Here is a 23275-nt window from a genome sequence, read left to right as displayed (position 1 = left end):
GGAGAGGTCAATTGTGCATGTTAGGGCTTGTGGAGTATAGGGCATCAGGGGCAACCAGGGCTTTGCCCAGCGGTGATGGAGTGGCTGGCTGTGGTGTGGGACTTGAGCTGGCATTTCTCAGGGGAAGAAGCAACACTGAGGCTGAAGGAGAGGCTTGGGGGCAGGGGTAGCTGGTTGAGACTACTGAAGGGGCTCAACCTGCTACCCCTTCTGAAATGAAAATGACATTTCATTAGATTTTTTGGTATGTATCATCTATTTAAATTCTCAAATACTAAATAAAACTTTAAATCCATTAAACAGTGAAAAAGCTGGTATGTAGTCCCACGCAAAGTTTCTTGGGAGTAAGATTAAGGCTGGTATTGACTTCTAGGTAGATAGTATATAAAGTTGTGCTATGAAGTACTACTACTAATAATTCATACTGTTTCCTAACCCTGTTAAGACTGAAGCTATTATTTTGTATGCCCAGATGAAACCATTAGTGCTGATAACTAGTTAAATAAAACAAAGCAAACACTATCTTATGGAATTGATTTAAAATTGATTGAATGTTTGGATACGGTTTTGTGAAAGAATAAAAGGAAGCTGCTAGGTAATCTTCCCCCTCTTTTAATAGGTCACTTCAGCCTTGCTTCTTGAGGCTGATATGGATAAATCATTCCCTATTTGTTTTCCTTCACTTTCCACCTGTTTCATTCCTTGATGTTGTTATTTGTTTCTTTCTCAGGTGAGAACTGACTCAATATGAGTGGCCTTGGGAACAACTCTATGGACCCAGGAAACCTGGATTCTCAAAAGAGGAAGGGGTCACCATGTGACACGCTGATCCAGAGGTAAGTACAATTTTAGGGAATTATTCTTCCATGATGGAGGAGGGTTTTTGTTTTTTGTTTTTTGTTTTGCTTTCTGGCACTCTTTTTCTGCACAAGCAGATGGGAGCAGATTTCATCCCCTCAGATAAGTTCACACATCCCACCAGTGTTTAGCTGTTTGTTTGTGAGTATCTACTGTAGAAGATGGAACACAACTCTCCATCTGTTTGTCTTCTCTCTTGGGGAGCAACTGGTGATTTGTGACTGAAGCTGTTTTTACTTATTGATTGACTTGGGTTTGTAGCACACTTCACACTTTATGGTCATTAATATTTCTCTTGTTTCAAAAATAAAATCAAAGAAAATTTAAAATGAAACTAGATTGCATCTTCAAATTATATGGATATCTAAATGCATCTTAAAAGGGCATTGGCCGTCTCCCTAGACACTGGTTGTTGTTTTTTAAAGAACTAGAAGATGATGGTTATCTTTTTCCTCAATAAATTGATAAAACCTTGCTTCTCAGGTTTTAGTTAGAACACTAATACTTTACCAGTTCATTTCTTGGAGAAGTCAGTTAAAAATCCCTTTTTTAACTGAATACCAAATTTTCTTTTAAAATGTAATTTTTTAGTATTTTAAAAACTCACAGGAACTTGGGATCAGATCAGATATACTAGACTTTTTGAAACTCTCCCCATTTTAATTTCTTAACATGGTATACGGTTCCAATAATGGCTCTGTTTGCAGATTAATGTGCCTGATAATTCAGCTTTGTTCTGCCTGGTTTTTTTCAGCATTTTACTCAGGAATGGTACAAGATACTGCATTTTTCCTCCATGCCAGCCCCAATTTCCATTGTCTATATTTCCAGAATATTTCACTTTTCATGAAGCAATTCAGCAAAAACAGCATTTCCCCCCCCCCCTTCCATGTAGATATTCAAACCATGGCTTATGAGAGGGCTATCCTTGCTAGTTTGTTCCATTCTCACTGTTTCTTTTTATACGATTAGAGGTTTAGTTTGGTTTGGTTTTCAGCTGTGTAAAGGCTAAGGAAAAAGAGCTCACATAATTCCATATATCTGTATTCACATACCTCCTTTCTCTTCTGTTTGGTCGTTCATCTGTTTCCATAGTTCAGAAACTCCTCACAATAGGAGCCCAGTTCTGAGGTCAAGCAAGTCATAGATCCATTTGCTTAGTTAATTTATATTCCATACCTCCAACATAAATTTTACATTTCAAAATAGCTAAGCTGGAAGAAAGAGTTATTATTAATATGCTAAACAAATACCCACTGCAGTATGCCACTTAGATTAATAATAAAATCAATACTGCTGTGAGATGTAGATGCTAATACTGGTTGTATTTAAAAGTCTGGCAGAACAAAAAATATTTTTTATCCCTTGCCAAAATTGTAGGAATGAAGGTTGCAAGTGGAGCTTCTTTTAATATTGAACATTTCTGTAGCATTCCCAGGAGTGCCTATTCTGCTGAAAGTATGGATAATGGATAGCAAAGAGCAGGTGAACTACACCAGCAAGCTATTACAATTCAGGACAGGTTATGAGGAAAATATCTCCTCAGTTTGTCAACAAGCAAGATGGGGAAACTGTTTGCTGCTGTACCAAAATTAAGGAACTTTGCAACTATCCAAGTTTACAGATGTAAAAGGAACAAAAACATAGAAAAAGAAAACCAGGTTATTAACAATTCCTACCTATGGTAATTGTCACAGTGAGTCAGTATAGTAGCTTCTAATGGAGAGACTGGTAGAGCCAAGTTGATCCCAGCCAAGCTAGTGCAAAATATACTTTACTTCCTCGTTCCTTTTTCATTTGGAACTCAGTGGAAGAGTTAGTTCATTATTTCTTCAAAATATTTTTCACCCTCTCTAATTCTGAAATGGTTTCCACAATGGTTCTAGGAGAACAGTGTGAAACAAATCTATTTGTGTCCCTAGGAATAATGTGTAAATAATAATATAGAAGGAGAATGTAGTGTAGAATAGGGAGTCTGGGTGCATTTTGTAAATTTGTAATGAGGAGCAAAGAGAAGGAAGAAGGAAAAAACTTTACATTTGTTACTTAAAAACAAAGTATTGCAGCATTTGACAGACTAATATATTTATTACTGCACAATTCTGTCAGTTAGTAGGCAGGATTTATATATATTAAATATTATATAAAGCATCTGTTGTTTTTTTGATAATTGTCCCTAAGCCTGTGGGCTTTTTGTAGTTCTTCATATTATCATGCAAGAATATACTTATTTTCATTATATTGTAACATAGTAAAATGCTGTGAGACATTCCAAATTCAGTGGTTTAGTATAAATGTAATGATGCAGAAATAAACGAATACATACATACATAAAATTGGTGCAGTGCATGACGTAGCACTTGTGACAATTCTGTGAAGCAAAATAACAATTAACAGGCACAGCAATTAAGAGACAGTCCAGCCACCCTAACCCTGACAAGTTAATTAATAACTATAGTGAATAGAAAACAGTTATTAGTAATCAAATTTAAATGGATAGTGTCAGATTCTTGGTTGATTATTCTAGTTCAACAGTTCCTTATCCCAATTGTATTCTTTCTTTGCAATTTTTCTAGTAGTGAATGAATGACAGGTTTCATATCACAAGCAGGGTCGCTTTTGAAGTCAAAGGTTTCTCCCACTTGGTTCTAGATTTTGCTCTTTGTGCTATTAGATTTGTGCCTCCTGATTCTATTGTACAAAAACTACTCTATAAATGGAATTATTAGCAGAATATATATATAGCTTTGGAAGATGAGCAAATGCCTCTGTCTCCTTCACTGGAAAAGTATTAGTTTTAGAAATGCCTGATGTAAATCCTTAAGTTGTGTCTCCCAGTGGCCTATAAACTGCAGGCAATAGATTATGTGATATGTCTTGGATGGCTATTAGACATTAAACAGATTCAGCTACTTAAATTAAATCCTCTGATAGTCTCCAAGCAATAAAGTAATAATGCAGATCTCTGGTGTCCAATTAGTGAATTTTAACTGACCTTCCTCACTGATCCTAATGCCAGTCTTTTATGTGGATTGCTTTTCCCCTTCATCTCAACCCAACATCCCACGAGATAGGCAGACAGGAGACAGATAGACAGAACCCCAGAATTTTATATTTTTTAAATGATTCCAATCATATTTTGATTTTGTGTTTGAAGACAATGGTGGGACAAACTACTCTAAGCCCAATTTTGTTCAGTCCCTTTCCAAGTAAGAGTCTTAACTGGTTGAGCCCTGACTTCATTTAACTTAGCATCCCCAATACTACATTGTAGAATGGGCAAAAGTTAATCTTTAGTTAGCAAACATATTTTTCCTATTTTACTTTCTTCTCAGCACACCTTCTCAGCTGGCTCCTGCTGTTCTGTTTGCATGTATCATCTAAAGGAGAGTACTCTTTTCATTAAACTGTTCTTTTACTCACTTGCATATTCATGCCAGTTCCGTTCATTAAAGCCTTTAATTAATTTGTATGATTAATTGGCAGAGATTTTTAACAGTTTGTCAGAACTAATTTCAGCCTGCTACTATACCATTTTCTTCTGTGCTGGAGTCTATAACTTTAATTGTTACTGATGGTGATAGCTGACTGAAACTATTCTTATAGGTATTTTTGTAAAAGCAATTCCTTTATTTTTTCCATCAGTTGCAGCTTATATTACCATAGCAACAATGGCAATGAGTTGTTAATTAAATATTTTAATGAATTCACATATGTTGCTTCACTGGTTTCTTGCCCACCAACCCCCTTTTCCTTAATTTCACCTGCACAAAAATGTCCAGAAGGCTCAAAGTAATATTTCCCAATTCTTCCACAACCTATGCCCCTTTACCTTTTCCAGATTTATTTATTTATTTACACACACACACACACACAATTTAAAGCTTATATGTGCTAGTGTTTAGCAGATTTTTTCAGCAGAGTATGGGAAAGTAAGTGTTCTATTAAAAATAATATACTTTCAACAGCTTATCTGGGTCATCCATGGTCTTCAAAGAGCAGCATGAAAAAAAAAGAAGGAAATAGAACATTGTTAAAGCAGGAGTCCAAGATTGGAGAGAATACTCTTAGTATTGTTGGGTTTTGGTTTCTGGGAATAAATGAGGTTTTAATTCTAGAAAAATGCACCTTGGAAAGAATAATTACATTTATCAATATCAGTGGCTATGGCACTAGTAGGATCAAGGACAACATTCTAGGAACCACATAGTTCTTACAAATAATAGAGACACTAATTGAAAGGGAAGAGAGATAGGCTCTGTTTTCCTAGCTGTGAAGGTATTTCAATTGGAGCATTGCAAAAATAGGAGTCTGGCCAATAACATAAATCTTGGGAAAGGACTTGTTAAGCAGTTTACAATTGTTCATTATTCATTTTTTTTAAGTTTAGGGAAAAATATTGCAAACTGTAGAATTGGCTTTTTGAAACTAAATGAGAATTAGTTGTTCTTCCTTTGCATGATTTCATGATCTGTTGGCCACATCTTAGTTTTGCTTATGAAGTGATTGCTATTGCAAGGAGATTATCCCTCATTGGACTCCTTTTAATTCAATAAATTGGGGATTTTTCTGCCTTAATGACAGAACGGACACCTCAGATAAGTTATGTGTAAAAAGGAAAGAGTCAGAAGGACAGTTCAACAGAAAAATACATACAGTGCATACAGTTACACTATTCCAGAGTAAGCAAAGTACAGAAAAAAGATAAGAGCTTGCAAGCAAAATAAATTAAAGGTGTGACTTACAGTAAAAGGAAAGAAAAAGAAATATGACTCAACCTAATTTTAAATCAACAGAAGCTACTGTACCTCTCCTTATCTTTCTGCCCTTCTTTAGTTCTACCATATCCATGCTGTACAGATTTCATTTTCTGCTTTAAGTTTCTCTTTTTGAGGTTCTCATCAACTCCATCTTACCATGACCCTTTTGGCTTTCCCCTTCCTATATCAGCAGTTAATACAATAGTCTTCCTTCATGTATTTCTTTGTATAAGAGAAATCTTTTATATTTCTGAAAAAGCAATTTCAAGAGCTGACCTAAGCAATACCACTGATAGTTAATCACAAAAATACCATATGTCATAAAAGTTAATGCATTAAAAATATTTGGTAAAATGATACGATGAGAAATTTAAAATATATAGGTAATCCTGAAGTAATGATGGCCTTTGGGACCGGAATTGCTATTGTTAAGAGATATGGTCATAAATTGTGCTGTCACATGTTCACATAATGACTGTAATTCTGCAGTTCCATCATTAACTGTGAACCCCTGGGTCATTAAGTGATGGTGTCACATGATCATGACCTCCTGGTGACTTGCCCATTGATTTTTCTTGATGGAGCTAATAACAACATGAACATTACAAAAAAATAAAAAAGAACTTCCAAAAACCAATTTGTGGCACCCTAAAACAACATTTCTCAATACATTAACAATCCTCCTTGCTGGGCTCCGTCCTCATACTAATCCAATGTTTGGTGGAAGAGCCACCTGTTAAAAGCCTTTTGGACCTGGCACAGTTGGCAAATATTTTCAAGGAGAAGAGACCCCACAAATAACCTGCCTCTGCTTTTCAGGTCTTAAAAGGTAAAAACTACCATGTGGAATCCCACCAGGAAGAAAAAAACTGGAAGAAGCCAGGGTGCTGGTGCAGCAGTGGTGTAATATTGAGAAATTGGATACTTGAAACTGTGCACCCCGCTGCATTCTGGACCAGTTGTAATTTCTGGATGCTCTTCAAGGGGAGCCCCTTGCACAGCATGTTGTCGTCATCATCCAAATAGGAAGTGACTATGATGAGTGATGGTCAGCAAGGCCTCCTAGTCCAGCAATAGGTGCAATTGGAACATGAGAAGCTTCTGTGCAAAGCCTCCCCCACACAACCAAATAGGGGTCATAAGTTCAGGAGAAGTCCAAGCTCAAAGATTCTGGAAAAATGCATAGAATCAAAGATGATGCCTTTCTAGATTGTGGAGTGAGAAACTAAAAACCCAAAGTTACTCTGTCTTTCTAGGGTTGAGTCAGAGCTGGATTCCTCCTCAACCAGATCCTCACATCTTCCGGGTCAGAGGTACAAATGAACTATAGCAATAAGGATCCTGTCTACTATAGGAATTACCTATTTAAAATTTATCTAGCTGAGTTTGGACAAGTCTTAGGCACTTCTATAGGATCTGTACATCTGGAGTCCAAGTTCAAGCACAGTCAAGTGGTTCTATCAAACAAATGCCAGCAATATTCCACATAGGGGCCCTATAAGGATTTCCCCAGCCCCTCCTTATCAAAAGAGACCTAGTCACTTGAAATGAGGCCACCAGTTGGCTTTCTGTAGATGCATTAAGAGTGAAGAAATGAGATCACTTCATCACTCTTATCTCCACAAGATAAGCCCTAATAAATGCTCTTACCGCTGCTTAGACAGCTCCACTCTTCATCTTGTGTCATCTGTCTCCTCAATGGTCCCTCCCTTCACATCCATACTTGTCTTAATGTTGAAACAGACTGGATTTCAGTGGATTTATGGGTGTTTAGGATGTGTTCAGAAAAGCTCCCAACTATTCAAGCGTCTCAAATATTTGGTTTGATTTATTATTGGTCCGGCTTTTGAATTGTTTTTGAATAAACCGTATGTAGGTTTGATTATGGAGAGTTCAGTAACTGTGAATTGATTTTCTCTAACAGCAATGAGAAACGACGCAGGGAGCAAGAGAACAAATACTTAGAAGAGCTGGCAGAGCTACTTTCAGCCAATATTGGAGAGATTGACAGCCTGAGTGTTAAACCAGACAAATGCAAGATTCTAAAAAAAACAGTTGATCAGATTCAGCAGATGAAAAGACTCGAACAAGGTAGATCTGCAAAATACTTTGTCTTTTTTTGTTGTTCGTTCCTTGTGTTCTTGAATTTGTAATGCAATGGTATATAAACTGTGTGCTGGGATCTTCTTGAGGAAGCACAGGTGAACTTGAAGAATGTTCACAAAGGTAGAATAGAATCCTATCAGTCATCCACTGCTAAAGCCCAATTGATCAAAATTCAAGTTTTGCATAAGATTATCTTCTTGGTTCACACTGGATGAACTGGGAAAACAAGATCTTCACCGTTCCAGAATGACAAACTGATTTTCAATAAGGGATTTCAGGTAAACCCCTGCTGTGTTCTGATAATAACATTCACTTTATGCACCTTGTAAGGAAGGAGCGAAAGTTATTTTTTAAAGCTACTGCAAGGTTAATATCACATCCCAAAGATAATAACACACAATTGCTAATAGTAACACCATCCCTAACCCTTATGGATGGTAGAACAAATTTTGGACGCTCGCTAAGGGTAGTAGAAAGCAAAACAAGTTCAATACATTTGAGGGGCATTGAGCCATAGAACCAAAAGACAAGCTGCATATTATGTGCAACTCCATCTAGTGAAGGATGTACTGTGCATTTTTTTCTGTAAATTAGCAAACAACTTTGGGAAGGATTGAATGTAGCAGAAGACCTGGCTGGAGAAATGGATACTTAATGTTTGCATTGTTCCTTTTCCCTCTCGATTTTCTCTTTATAACATCCTAATTCTGGGATCCTGCAAAGTTAATGTGGAATCATTTGGGATATATGGATTTGAGCAAGAAATTGACAAGCAGAGAAACATTATGCAGCTTCATTGTATTTCCTACTGTTCTGATACTCATAATACTCTCTCAAAGCTATTTACAAAAACAATCTCCAGTGCATTTTTGAAGCAGATTTCCCCATATCACTCACAATATTCATTTCCTGCCTGAGATGCCAGTGCATATAATCAGTTTTCTTCATTGAACTAAAATGTACTATTTCAAAGAAAAGTCAGTACTATTCCCCTCGCTCCCCAACGTATCTTATATAGACTGTGTGTGATTGCTGGGGACATTTCAAGGGAGAATTAGTACTTTGGAGTCAATGCTCAACAATTTCTCCACTGATTCTCTACCTTCCCAGCTGCTTCGGAGGCAGGGACCATTTGTAATAGGAGCCTGTGTGCAGAGCAAGGGTATGTTCAATTTTGCTGTCTTGTCACTTCCTACTCATACTTCCTCTATCCTTGCAGTCACTTTACTTTTGTTTGCCAAGCTAAAACATAGTTGTAGTTCTATTAAGAATATAAGAGCAGCTGATTAACAGGCATTACAAGCTTTAGACTGAAAATCCTTGGTCATTAACCATTAAATTTTGCTTTATCAGATCTGTTTATTGCAAAAAGAGGCACAATAATTTTATATGCAAATAATTTCTTAAGAATCACTAGCCAAGGAATTCCAGTAATGTTACAGGGCCAGTTCTATGCCATTGACTAATGTACTCAGTACTCAGGATAAAGAATGCAGATTTCTGTTTATGTTGCTAACAGACTTCTGAAAAGAAGGTTTTGAGATACCTATTTTAATGTGATGTACTGTCTGATGTACTTCTGCCAACCTAGCAGTTCGAAAGCATGTAAAAATGCAAGTAGAAAAATAGAGACCACCTTTGGTGGGAAGGTAACAGTGTTCCGTGCACCTTCAGCGTTTAGTCATGCCGGCCACATGACCATGGAGACGTCTTCGGACAGCACTGGCTCTTCAGTTTGAAACGGAGATGAGCACCGCCCCCTAGAGTCAGGAATGACTAGCACATATGTGCGAGTGGAACCTTTACCTGTACCTTACTGTCTGAGAAACTACAAAAACATTTTGTTTGGTAGAGACTTGGATTTTAGTTTTAGGATTGGAATTACAAAATTTTACATGTTTCTATAATGCTTGCAGTTAGATGACACCAGAATCTTTTAAGGGAAGGAAATTGGGGTAAGAGGCAGATATGGCTATTTGAGGATTTGTAATTGCTTCAGAGAGCTGCTAACCATATCAGGCAACATTATACAATATAAGTATACTTGTTTTCTTCTGTTGCTGGCTGGATATGTCTAATCCAATATAATGGAGGTTTCTTGTATAGGAAATAATATGCCTGAATTACATTTCATTCAAGTCTGGATGCTAAAAATTACTGTGTGAGCTTCCGACTGTAACGTTTCTACAGTGTTATAATTAATTTTTTTTTGTTGAATTTTAAAATGAACAATTCCTTTATTTTACTTCAATTTCATTCAAAGTATCATTATTTTTTTAAACAATTGTGAGTATTACTTAAAGGTATCTCTTTAGGGCAGGAGGTGGGATGGCAACATATACCTGACAATTTACCACTTGCCTCATATCTGGTCACAAATGCATAATGATATCATGTGTATATCATAATTCTGGCCTTGCTGCAAGAGCCCTGTGGCACAGTGGTGAGAATGCAGTATTGCAGGCTAATTCTGCCACAGCCAGGAGTTTGATCCTGACAGGCTCAAGGTTGACTCGGCCTTCCATCCTTCCGAGGTCTTTAAAATGAGGACCCAGATTTTGGGGCGCAATATGCTGATGTTGTAAACCGCCCAGAGAGGGCTGTAAAGCTCTATGGGGCAATATATAAGTCTTAAGTGCTGTTGCTATTCTTATTGTTATTGTATTATGGGTACTTGGCCCAAAGTATCCATTTATGCCGTCTTTCTACTTTTATGCATTTTAAAACTTTATATGCTTAAATATGTATGTGAATGTGTGTATGTGAATGCAAATATGTATATGACTTCAGTGGATTTCCATTTGGTTGCCAATGCACTAAACCTATCACTTACTTGAAAGAAAGAGCAACAATTAATGGCACAGTGAGAAATGCTGAGATGAGAATAAATCCTCACTACTGTCTGGAAGTCTGAATAATTTCTGGGAGAAACAACATTTCTCCCATCATCTGAAAATTCAGCATTGCAATTTTTCTGCAAAAAAAAAGGTTGCTGAAATAATCAGACACCAAATCTTATACTACAAAATCCATCCATTGAGTCATTCCAAAGTAAAATATTGTTGAGCGTAATTATACATTGCTAAAATGCTACTTTAGGAGAACAGAAGCCAATAATAGATTGGGGGGGGGGGTAGAAATAACTAGATTTTCAGTTTGAATTTCTGTGCTCATACAATTCAAGAGAGAAGTTCTCTCATTTCTCTCACTGTAGCTAAATTGCTAGCAGCTGGGAGCATGAGAAATAGGGGCCCAGCCAAGGTCTATTCTGAAATCCCTTCATGCTTAGATGAGAGAAAGAGGCACTCCATGTTTCTCTCTAAATTGAATGCTTGCTTTGTAGCATTGGTAGCTAATTTGAAAGACAAAACATAGGGCGCATAGTCTGTCAACTTGCCAAGGAGAAAAGACTCTGCTTTTCATCCCAAGCAAGTTTTCTTTACATCCAGAATTGGGGGTGGTGGGGGGGGGGGATGAAAGGGAGGTCCTAACATTCTTGCCAAGGATATTTGTGATGTCTGCAGTCCATGTAGCCCATAATAAGCATGTTCACATGTTAATGTTTTCTCATGTTTACACCTTTCATTTAAGCCTCTTAGGAGACAGTTTACACACTGTGTTTATTTTGTGGCAAACAATAATGCATGCCTCTCAGTAGGAACAGAAAATGAAATGGCTGCTTTCCCTGTTAGCGATCATATTATTCTTGCTACAAGTTAAATATAAATACAGAAAGCTGTTCTTGATGATACTTGTGAAAGTGTATTGAGATTGCAATCAGCTGGATTTATCACCTTCTGTTTCAGAAAGTTAGCTTTTTTTAAAAAAAGAATCTGTATGGAAAATATAACATTTTCCACTAGATATCTAATTTTGGAAGGGCATTATTTCAATGTTAACATTTTAAAATTAAATTGTTGTTAGGTGCCAAGAGAAAGTAAAATATCTCTGTATGAGATCTCAGATATCTGTTTCCATTTGGGAGTAGGCAATTTTGAATGTGATAAGGCAATTGTCTGGATTCTAAATAGGCAGCCTCATATCTTTGGGAAAAATATATAATTCCAACTCACAAGAGATTTCAACTCTGTTGCTATAAGGAAACTAACTATTCCAAGCTTCAGAAACTTCAGTGTATGTAATTCTTTAAAAAATATGATCTCAAAATGTCTCAAAATGTTTCTTACGGTTTAGCAAAGTGATTTTGTCTTTGTCCCTGTAATTCTCAGCTGTGTTCATGCAGGATGATAGTAAGGCTAAGTTAATGGAACATTCTGAACAGGATTGAAGGAAGCCTTTTTTTACAGCTGCTTGAATTTTTCAAAACTATTCAGACAGACCACCCCGAGTGGCAGAGGATAGCTTTAAAAAGGCAAGGAATTCCTGTGAATCCCATCCAAATTCTTCTGCTCAAATTCATGATGCTGGTTTTGAAAAGTAAATAATAATTCCACATGTATTTAATTGCAAATTGATATTTTTTCCTGTGCCTTTTGGTGAGTGTTGATGGGGGAGAGGTTTCTGGAGAAATGTAAGTAAGGTTATACTATATGAGGAGAAGTTAGTGCCATTGGCCTCTGTGGCTTTATGATGCTTTAGGAAAGTTATTGCAGAACCCAGATTCTATATACCAGGGGTGTCAAATTCAAGGCCTGGAGGTCTGATCTGACCCGCAGGGTGCTTAGATCTGGCCTGTGGGACCGCCCTGGAAACAGTGAAGGACCGGCCCACGGTGCCTCTGCCAGTGAAAACGGAATTCGGGTGGGCCACCTGCGGCCTTCCCGAGCTCTGGTTTTGCTGGCAGAGGAGTCCAGGAAGCCGTCGCAGCTAAAAATGGAACTCGGGAGTGCATTTTCGCTGGCAGAGCAATTGGGCCACCACAGGTGTCCCTGACACAAGTGACATTGAGCTGGCCAACCCACCCCAGCCACGCCCATCCTGCCCCCTGAAGTCAAACACAACCCTAATGCGGCCCTCAATAAAATCGAGTTTGACACCCTTGCTATATACTGTACCAGTGTTTCTCAACCATGGCAACTTGAAGATATGTGGACTTCACATCTGGTTAGCTGGGAAATTCTGGGAGTTTAAGTCCACATACCTTCAAGTTGCCACAGTTGCCACTGCTTTACACCGTTGGAGAGAAAGGGATTTTTTTCAGAAACATTCTTTCAGTGATGTGCTTCATCAGATTTCATGCACACTACAGATGGAAACTGAAGAGATTTTTCAAGGAGGTAAGTGCTTGAGAATTTCTGGCTTATGGGCACTTTCAGCAGTCATTAGTCTCCTTGGCATGGCATAGCATGGCTGAACATTAACTAGGCCAATTGCTACTTCAGTGTGTGTTTCCTTGAGCTTTGCTCTCTTTTGGCAGCTTATCTGCTTCTGCTGACTGCGTTGTTTGGGGAAAGGAGGGAGGAACCTCATCACATGTACACTATATTTATTTCTAACTTTTGGAGCATGAGATGATGGCTGAAAAGTGGCTAAGAACGTAAGTTCTCCATCAAAAAATGCTATCTGGACTTTCAGCATTTGGTTGAGTGTTAATCATGTTGGTGTCTTGACTCCAAAATATTTTCTATTATTCCCAACAAAGAATCGATGAATGCAGGTTTGTCCATTTGATTTCCATTCCTGATTGTTAGTGATCTCTACCCTTGTTGACTCTACAAATACAATGTGTGACTATATTTTGAACTAGAATGCATAAAAATTAAGTAGTTTCAGGAAGTGTATTCCATTGTTAGTTCCCCAACTGATTTGAGTGCCCTTTCCCTAAGAAATAAGCAAAGTCTTTCTCTTAAAGTTGTAAGGTGAGGAAAGTTAAACGATACTGTGGGTTAACGGAGCAGAAGGTTGCTAAACAGGATGGGAAGTGAGCTTTCTGTTTAAGAACATCCACCTTTCCGGGTACCAACTTTTGAGGTCAAGTAAAAGGAGAGACTGCTTTAAAGTCTACTGGTGGAAACAGGATGCTGGATTAGATAGATTTTTGGCTTAAATACCACAAGGTTGTTATTCTCACTGAACCCTGATTCTGCTGGAGATGTAGGAGAAATCCGAGCTCAGCACTCTATAGCTGCTGTCTTCTGCAAGAAGAATTGTTTATTCAATAGGGAGCAGAAGGGCACAATGATAAAGGTAAGCAGTTGGGGGTGGGGAGTGGCTAAGAAGCAGAAAACAGGAGCCATAACAAAAGCAATTATAGGAAACCCTGCTTAAGACTGCTGATTTCTGCTACCCTATCTTTTTCTATGTTGGTTTCCACACTAGGAAAAACTAGAATCTTACAACGTTTAAAAAAAGGCCTTAAAAATAAACAGATGTGACTTTGCCATGGATATACATACAAATGTGACATTACATTCAGGTATAATAATGAATGTCAGAGCATGTTGGAAAGTGGTTGCTGTTGCTAGGGAAAGTTTTGTGAAACCACCTAATGAATTATAATGTCCTCTACTCATTTGTAGAACTGTTAGCTACCAACTACCTTGCTTCATAGCTTGGGATTGAGGTGTTTTAGTGCCCCTTCTACAGTGATGATAGTGCAAAGCAAATTGGTTTGCTGGGCATCTTGGCCCCCGAAACAAACTACTAACAAACTCCTACATGGGAGATTCTAAAGCTGAACTGGTGCTATTAAATCAATCTGTAGTTAATCCTCCCGTTCTTCCTTACCTCTTTTTCTCCTTTCTATGCAATATTTTATTGAAAATTGGTGAAATGATTTTCTGACATTTTAAGAGAAGTAACATAAAAGACTGGAAATGGATTTAATATAATTTAAGGAACTGACCAACCTCAACTCTGTCCCAAAACAAAAGAAGCCACCCAGAAAAGCCTAACCCAACTCACTTTGCATTATCACCAACTGCAGCTCCTGAGTAGCTCCACAAAATATTAAGTACAGCCCTAAAAGATCAATATGCTGTCCATCTCTGTCCCAGAAACTGTGACAAGATGAAGAGAGGAAGTTTTAAATCTCAAAACATCAAATAAATACCCTCCAAATTCCATAATTGGGATTCTTGGTGGCTGAGAGAACACTAATTGGCATGGTCTAAAGGAAAGCAAAGGTATGAAGCAGCAGGTGGAAGCTACAGTGAATGGAAACAATCCACAGTTAAGCCTCTTTTTGCCAAGTGTTTCATCAGAGGCAGTTCCTCCTATTGACAGATTTCTCTGCCCTGTTTCTTTTGAAGATGCAAGAAGCCAGCCCTTTCCCTCCATACCAAGCATCTCAATTGTTTCTCTCCCTTAGAATAGAGGGAGGACCTGGAGAAAACAGAGGAAGCCTTCTAAATCAACCCTGGCTGCATGCTTATACAGCAGTCCAGGCCTGCTCCTCTGCCTCTGCTTTGCATGCTAGGCTGCTGTTATTTAAAAGTATCAAGCAAATTCTTTCAGAATGGTTTCCCAGGACTGGAGCCCTTCCAAGGCCAGTAATGTACAGTTGGCAGGACATGGAGTTTGCGGCTGTGGCAGCAGTCTGAAGTTCATCTGCCAAGACAGCTATAAACATGGCAAAGGAAGGAGTAAGACAGTTAATTTTTCAGCACTCCACCTTCCCACAAAAGTTTCACGATGGTTTTTTAGACCAGCGCTGCTCTGTGAATGGTGCTTTTCAAGACCATGGTGCCTAGAGACTGCAAAAAGGAAAAAGAAAAGAAAGAAAGAAAAAAGAAAGAAAAGCTTTCTTGATGAAGTCACAAGTTTGTTGTTTTGCAAATGAATGAAAGAGATGGATGAAATGCCTGTGTATAATTGAAATTTTATTTATTTTGATTTATGTAGTGGCCCATCTTAAATGCATTACTTTGGGCAGCCTAACAACAATTGTAAAACAATATAAAAGCAGACTGCAATATCAAAACATATTAAAACATATTTTAAAAAGTAAAGCACAATCTGCAAGTATTAAAAACAGTGAATAACAATCCGCAACTGTATAGGCTAATTTACTAAGATAAAAAAAATTTTCTTCTAATAAATTTATATGAAACTTTTCAGTATGTAGTATTGTTGTGGAGTGGTTTGCCAATATGTTTAAAGTAATGAACAAACTTTTTCAAAGTAATAGTGAATATATGGATTAGAATTTGTAAGTAAGCAAAAATAAAAAAGTAATTGTCTGTGTTTAACCACAAACATTATTATTTAACTTATGAGGAGAACATGACACAAAAGAAGTGAAGATATATGCACAGTCCACACAATTATAAGTAAAACTTCTATGGAGTATGGCAGTGGCCCAGTGATGGGATTCAAATAATTTAATTCTGCCCTAATGACCAGCTGGCTAAGCATGGCTCAGTGGTCATGTGGGCGTGGCCAACTCAACGTCACTCAGGTCGATGGGTGTTTCACCTTAGCTGTTACAATGTAACTGGAGAGGCAGTTTCTGTAAGCAGGGCAATAAAGATTAGGCTAGAAACAACACCAGAATGTTTCCTTACTGCCTTCCTTACAGGATTAGCCCTGTAAAGTGGAAAAAAACAAAATAAGATTTCACCCAACAACTGGTTCTCCGAACTGCTTAGAAAGTTAACAACCGGTTTTCCCGAATAGGTACAAACTGGCTGAATCCCACCACTGCAGTGGCCTCATAATTGGCCTCACAATTTAGCTATCCAGGTGATCGCCTCTGGAGTTGCTTCATGAAGATCTTGAGGGAACCAGAGAAGGCACATCCAGGGCAATCTAACCCTAAACTTAACCTACAAACATATAGCATGCCTTTGTTGTCAGTCCATATCCTCTGAGACTCAGGTATATCAAATGGAGTTTCTTTTAGTTACTAGTTAGTCATTGATGAACCGTGTGTGAATCTCTGAGACTAAAATACACCCACTAGCCATCCCAACAAATTGTGATATTTCGATTGCTATTTCCATTTTACAGATGAATAATTACAGACAAGAGAACAATTTGATCATGGGGGTCATGCCCAACTGAGATTTGAGCCTGTCCTTATATACGGCAACTAATTTAAACTCAAAGTGCTCCTCCAGGGCATTTCATGTGTACTTGCTCAGTCTGCCAAAGTTGTCTGAGCTAGATGAAACAGCTCTAGACAGGTGCAAGGCCATATAATTTGTGAGATATTTTTCAGTCAGAATTACAACACAGGTGCCTTTTCACATCACAGTCCCTCTGTGGGAGCCTCTTTTTTTGTGTGGCATCATCCCATTAAGCAGCTGGAACATTTTTAAAAGCCCACAATGACAAATGTACACACTCCTTCTCAGCAGGGCATTGGTTTCACAGAACAAATCTACTAATCAGACTTCATGAAACATGGGACTATACCTTGTAGTGGGGAAAGCCTTGTGCATTCCAATGATTCCATGAACTATATATACAATTGGGGAGGTCTACATTTCCAGAAAGGTTAAGCATGAAGTCAGGTCATAAACAAGAGATCCGACTGAATACACTAGAAACATGCTCCAGTATTCTGCTAAAAACCCAAAATGGTTACAGTATTCACAATCAAGACAGTGTTAACATGATACTAGAATTTGAGTTTTCCCAGAGCAAAAGATATCTAACAAGCTACTGGGGAAGATTGGAGTGAAGTATGAATAGCACTAGTGTTTATAATCTAGGTGGATTAAGCCTAAAGGATATACAACTAGTGATGTGACCAGAGCAAAGGATAGTTTGGTAATGCAAAGAATATATACCACTGGAATGGAACATCAAACCATAAATCAAAACCAATTTGATGTTGTGAAAACAGAAATCTCAAGGCTTGAATATTGATATTCTGAGAAAAAGAAATAAATTGGAATTGGTTACTTCTCATCAGAGTAGAAGCAGACAAGAAACCATCACTATTAACAAAATATTGTCAAAGACAGTGCTCAGATTCAACCCCCACCCCAATGATATCCGCCTAAATTCAATGCAAGCCGATCACTATTACAGTGATACATATCTATGTCCTAACCAAAGATACAGAGGACGTGGAATTTGATTTAAAATAATTTAAAGCACCTTACTGACGCAGCATAAAAATTCATACTAAATATATATGAATTGACTATATTCAAAACAAATACCGGACTAAAAAATTTCAGTTAGCTTATGAATGAAGGCATAAGGAATGTTACAATTTATTCAAAGTTAGTTTAATAAAGGGGGAGTTAAAGCACAAGAATAGTAACATGTTAAAATTAGTTAGCTTATGTTAGCATATGGTTGTTAAATGTGTATACCCTGTATTTTGCTCTGGGAGGTCTGGGGGAGGGAAGAGGGAAGGGTAAGGGGGGTGATAATTGTAAAATTTATTTTAAAAATTTAATAAAAAAAAATTCATACTAAATATAGAAAAACTAAAGTGCTAAAGTTGGAGCCAAAATGGCATTTGGAATAAAGGCAAAGTTTGGTTTCGGTGCATAATGCACAGATCAAAGCAGGAGACAGACTATCAGAGTTCAGCCAAGAAAATTCAATGATTATACAACTACCTTTCCCCAACTACTTAAAAGATGAACAACATTGAAATCAAGCTGATTATATATTCTCAAGCAAAGATGAAAAAGCTGTACTCCATGAAGAAAAACAAGACCTGATTCCTATTGTGGCACAGATCATGGGCTCCTCCTTGCAAAATTACAACTTAAACGAAAGAAAACCAAATAAGGAGAAGGACAAGATATAACCTCACCAGTGTTCCGTAAATTAATCCAGCGAAGTTCATGAAACTCTAGCAGCAGTTTAAAATCTTACAGGATATTGCAGTTAAAATTCTATATTCAGATTTATAGGCATGTATGCAAAATAACGCAATGGCCCAGAGATGAAAATAGATCAATTTATTTAATCACTTTGTTAGTTCAATACCCCAAAAAAGGGCAATGTTGAAAATATGGAACACTTGTACTTTTCTCACATGCTAGTAAAATAATATTGAAGATTTTTCACTCGTGGGAGGGGAACTGCCAGATTCAGAAGACACAACTCCTCCCCACCCCCAAGATAACATTGCAAACATTTAGTGGATGGTGGGAAAGATAAAGATATTGCAAAATATGAATGATTTTACTTTATTGATCATACAAAGGCTTTGTGGACTGTTTAAGATATAAAAAATTAAGGATGACCCTTAAAACCCTGGGTCACTCCATCTGCTTCTTGAAAATTTTGTGTCATAACTGGGACAATTAAATGGTTCAGAATTGAGGAAAGATACGTTACAGTTGCATAATGTTATTTATTTAATACATACAAAGTAGATGTCGTGAGAAATACTGGACTAGAAGAAATTGAAAATGAAATTAAATGTGGGATTTTGGGGAGAAATATCAACAACCTCAGATATATTTATGAGGAAATGAGGTTGGAAATGAGGAAAAATCATCAGACAAGCTCAACAAAATGTTTTGATGCCTTTGAATTGTGCTGTTCCATGCTGCTCTGTGTGTCAAAACAGTTGATGAAATCATCATATACGTTCTGTTGTAGACCTTGTGGAAGAATGATCTGTAGGAGATATAAACCAATTTTATATTAAAGATGGCATTAATTTCACTGACCCATTTATTCTATGGGTGATTTTTTTTGCATCCTCTCCTAAAATGCATAAAACCACATATTATCACTTACATTCGCTCTTCTGTTCATGGAATCCCTGGGTTGGAAGGTCCTAATAGTACAGATTAATTTACATCCTTCTAATTAAAGCAAGCCACAGTTTTTAAAATTACATTTCTGGGATTATTGGCAAAGTTTAAATCAATCAGATATAAACAGTAAGCACATCCCAAAGGTAAATTTTCAAGAAAGTTTCTAAAATTTTCAAATATCTGAACCCTGCTGAGCTACCTGCCTTGGAAAATGGGAAGACACAAACTGCCTAAATGTTTGCACACTTAATAGCTAAAGATATGATAACATGGCTCTGAAAATATTGATAAGATGCTTCTTATTTGATTCCAATTATAACCCAGATCAAGGTTTTTAAATGGAGATTGTTCTCAATTTCTAAATTATGGTGGTTTTCTTCTTTGCTTTTCTCCACCTCCCCTTTCCTCTGTCTGCCAGTGGTCTGCTGGAGATTGAAGTACTAGAAGCATATTGCTTGTAGGAACCTTACTTTGCATTTGTGAGATTGCTTTACTTAGTTTTCCCCAATTTACCCTTTGTTCTTAAAAAGAGAGTGTCTGCAAAAACTATAATGTACATACAATTAGACATTCTGCTTGGTTGAGTTTTCTTTCAACTGAGAGCCAATTTAGGTTAGTGGTTAAAGTGCTGGCCTAGAAACCAGCAGAGTCTGAGTTCTAGGTCTCCCTTAGGCATGAAAACTGGTTGGGTGGCTTTGGGCCAGTCACTGTCTCTCAGTCCAACCTGCTTACAGGGTAGTCATTGTGGAGGTAGAAGGATTAGGTATGTTTGCCACCTTGAGCTATATATAAAAAAGGGCAAGGTAAAAAATATAGTAATAACAGTAATACAATTGAATGGAGAGTTTCAAGTTAATAGAATAGAATAGAATAGAATAGAATAGAATAGAATAGAATAGAATACCAGAGTTGGAAGGGACCTTGGAGGTCTTCTAGTCCAACCCCCTGCTTAGGCAGGAAAACCTACTCTGCTTCAGACAAATGGTTATCCAGCATCTTCTTTAAAACTTCCAGTGTTGGAGCATTCGCAACTTCTGGAAATTATTGCTATCTGTTTCTGTATTATATTCTGGGTCAGATTGTGTGATGTTCAAACAAACTGTTGTATTTAACAAATTGCAGAATCTCAAGGCTTGCAGTTTCCTCATATGGAAAATAGGGGAAACAGAAGAAGCTGTTGGAGTGAGATGCTTGGCACTCCCATTTTGCCCATTGTCCCCCTGCAAATCCCTGCACATTTGCTTATAATATTGTATTGGCTGGTTTGTGATTCCATAGATTTTCTATAGGAAGATATCATCTAAAAAATATGTCCCAAGATGAAAATGGCAAGGAGAATGTATATTTCTAGGGCAAAATGTGGTGACTGTGGGAAGCATTAGGAACCTTTTGGGCATCATCCTTGTACAAATGGCTCTCTCTGCATTTGAAATATGGATTTGGGAACCATAGCATGTACATTTATTCCGTTTCCGACACTGAAAACAAAAGAGACATATAGCAAAAACCATCTTATTATTAAATTGTGAAGAAAACTGCATTCCAAAGTTGGATGCATCTGTAATCTGATTAAAATGCTATATGCAATTCTGGTAAATTCCTCTCAGATGAGGACATTGTTGAGAACTGGGCCATGATAAGTAGAGTATCTTAACTGTAAGAAAAGGCAGAAACATTGTAGTTCTCTTGTGCAATATAATAAAAAATAGGACCTGGTGGAATAAAGTGATCACGGTTCATTAAATGTATGAATACAGCAATTAAGAGTTTCTCCCCATTTTTGTTTCATATAGCTCTTATTCCTCTATTGATTCGTGATGCATGATAGAATTGCTAAAAAGACCTTGGTGATACAATACTTATATAATTTCCATAGGCACTTGGGTTTAAAAAGAAAGGTTAGACATAGGCCTCTTTATCATGAGAGGCTCACAATAGCAAAGCTAGTTTACTTGCAAGAACATCATGCTTGCATAAGAATAGGATAGGAATAAGAATAAGAACATCTAACTGGCTAGTTTTAGAAATGAAGTACTAACACAACTTTCCCCAACTGATTCTCTCCAAATGTGTTGATTTACAATTCTAATTATAACAGTATTTGTAATCCAACACATCTAGAATGTACTAGGTTTCCAAAGGTCATTTGTCAATTATAACTTGTGGCTCTTCTCCAGCATGCTAGTTCATAAGTTTTTCCAATAATAACAATGCAATTTATCTCATTATTTAATGCCTAGAATTATGTTTGTGTTGAAATTTAAGGCTCACATCACCAGTGTTCTTTACAATTCAAACTGCACAAACATTTTTCTGACCATCTCTTAAAGAAAATCATAATCATTGTGCATAGATTTGATTGTTAGACTTCTGACCTCAAGTTGGAAGAGACTTCAAAAATAATTTATTACAATCCCCAGCCAGAAAGTCTCTATTACTGCTATCTTAATAGAACACTGTCCCAGCTTCTGCTTACAAATGAAGACCTACTGCTTTCAATGCAGCCTATTTCACTGTTGAGGAGCTCATTCGGTCAGTTTTTCCTAATTTTAAATGAAATAAATGATTTGCAATAAATGTTCATTCTAACATTTAATAACACAAAAGACTATGTCATACCTAAAATTAGATGGTGAGCTCATCAAAGCTTGGTTGTCAGCCTAAAGCTGATCTCATCAGTTTAGCCATATTGAATTTTAAAGGAGTTCCACTCTATCCTTTTAGTCTAAGGAAGATCAAAAATTGTACGAATCAATGCACTCTTTAAAAAGTACTCAGCAGTTTCATGTTCTGGATAAAACCAATAAGGGAAATCTCATCATATTGTTTTTCATCCTACTTTAAAAGTGTCCAGAAGTTGGCAAGATTTCAAGCCCTGGAGGTAACAGGAAGGGGAATATTTAAAGAAGTTACAGTATAGACTTACAACTTGAGGAATGCTTTGGAAATGAATAGATACTCAAACTGGATGCTTTATTGTGTTACTAGTTTTAGATCATCCGGTCAAATGGATGGCTAGTAAGTTTTAGCAGTTGAGTTCTAGAGAGAATGGAATGTATCTTGAAGGGACCAGATTTGGAATTTAAGAATGCTTCAAGAAACTTTCCTTGTTGATTGGAGTGAGATGAATTCAGAGGAGCTACTGACTGAGATGGAACTGTCTGAGATAGAAATTGAGCAAATAAAATAAAACTAAACAGAATTGAGAAATGTAGGATTTGGAGAAGTAGACATTCTCCCAGACATCTCCCATGATACAATCAGTGTTGAAATGTTATTTTTAAATAACAATGATAAATTTAGGGGTAAACTTATATAGCAAAGCATGAGCTGATGTATCATATTTACCTGTAGGAATTTTTATGGAATCTAGAGCAACCATAAAGGATTTATAGAATATCCTGATAGACTAGTTCACATTCTTCTAAAAAGGTGTTTTGTGTATGGCAACTATTGTATAAGTACATTTCATGCTCTCAGAATTTCAAATGTGCCACTGACCTAAAAAGACCATCTATCGGGGGGAGAAGCTGACATCGCGACGACACAATGTGCGATCTTGGGGCTCCAATATCGCAGTTGATACTTTTGCCGCTGGATGGTTCTTTTGGACCTAAACCATCATGAAGAGATGGTGACATGGAAGAGTATGTCCTGCTGATCTCAGGGACACCGCAAAGTCCCTGATTGATCCAGGAAAATCTCTTTTTGCCCAGCGACAGAAGCACAGCCATTGAAGCTGCTGAAGTTGGGACAGCTCCGGAATGGGAGGAAAATGAAAAGAGAAAGTGTGTCCATCTGGTGAGGAAATATTATTATAAAAGAGACTACCCCCAAAAAAATTAAAGCTAAATTAAATTTGAAAACAAAAGAGAGTAAGTGGTGAAATTAAGCTACATTAGACAGTGTGTT

At 37.3% G+C, this 23275-nt stretch overlaps 1 protein-coding gene across 6 annotated transcripts in view; it reads left to right on the top strand.

Moving 5' to 3' along the window:
• NCOA1 (nuclear receptor coactivator 1) overlaps nt 1–23275 on the top strand; it is a 327889-nt gene that overhangs the window by 212547 nt on the left and 92067 nt on the right. For all 6 annotated transcript variants that reach the window (XM_081943115.1, XM_081943112.1, XM_081943111.1 and 3 more), the window contains 2 exons: nt 731–836; nt 7543–7709. In XM_081943115.1, the coding sequence (XP_081799241.1) occupies nt 748–836; nt 7543–7709 (256 nt within the window). In that variant the 5' untranslated portion in view covers nt 731–747. The remainder of the gene's footprint in view (nt 1–730; nt 837–7542; nt 7710–23275) is intronic.

Source organism: Natrix helvetica (assembly GCF_964273705.1).
Source record: "Natrix helvetica genome assembly, chromosome: 2".
Taxonomy (NCBI): domain Eukaryota; kingdom Metazoa; phylum Chordata; class Lepidosauria; order Squamata; family Natricidae; genus Natrix; species Natrix helvetica.
Note: the sequence above shows the minus strand (reverse complement) of the source record. Positions and strands in the feature narration are given on the sequence as shown.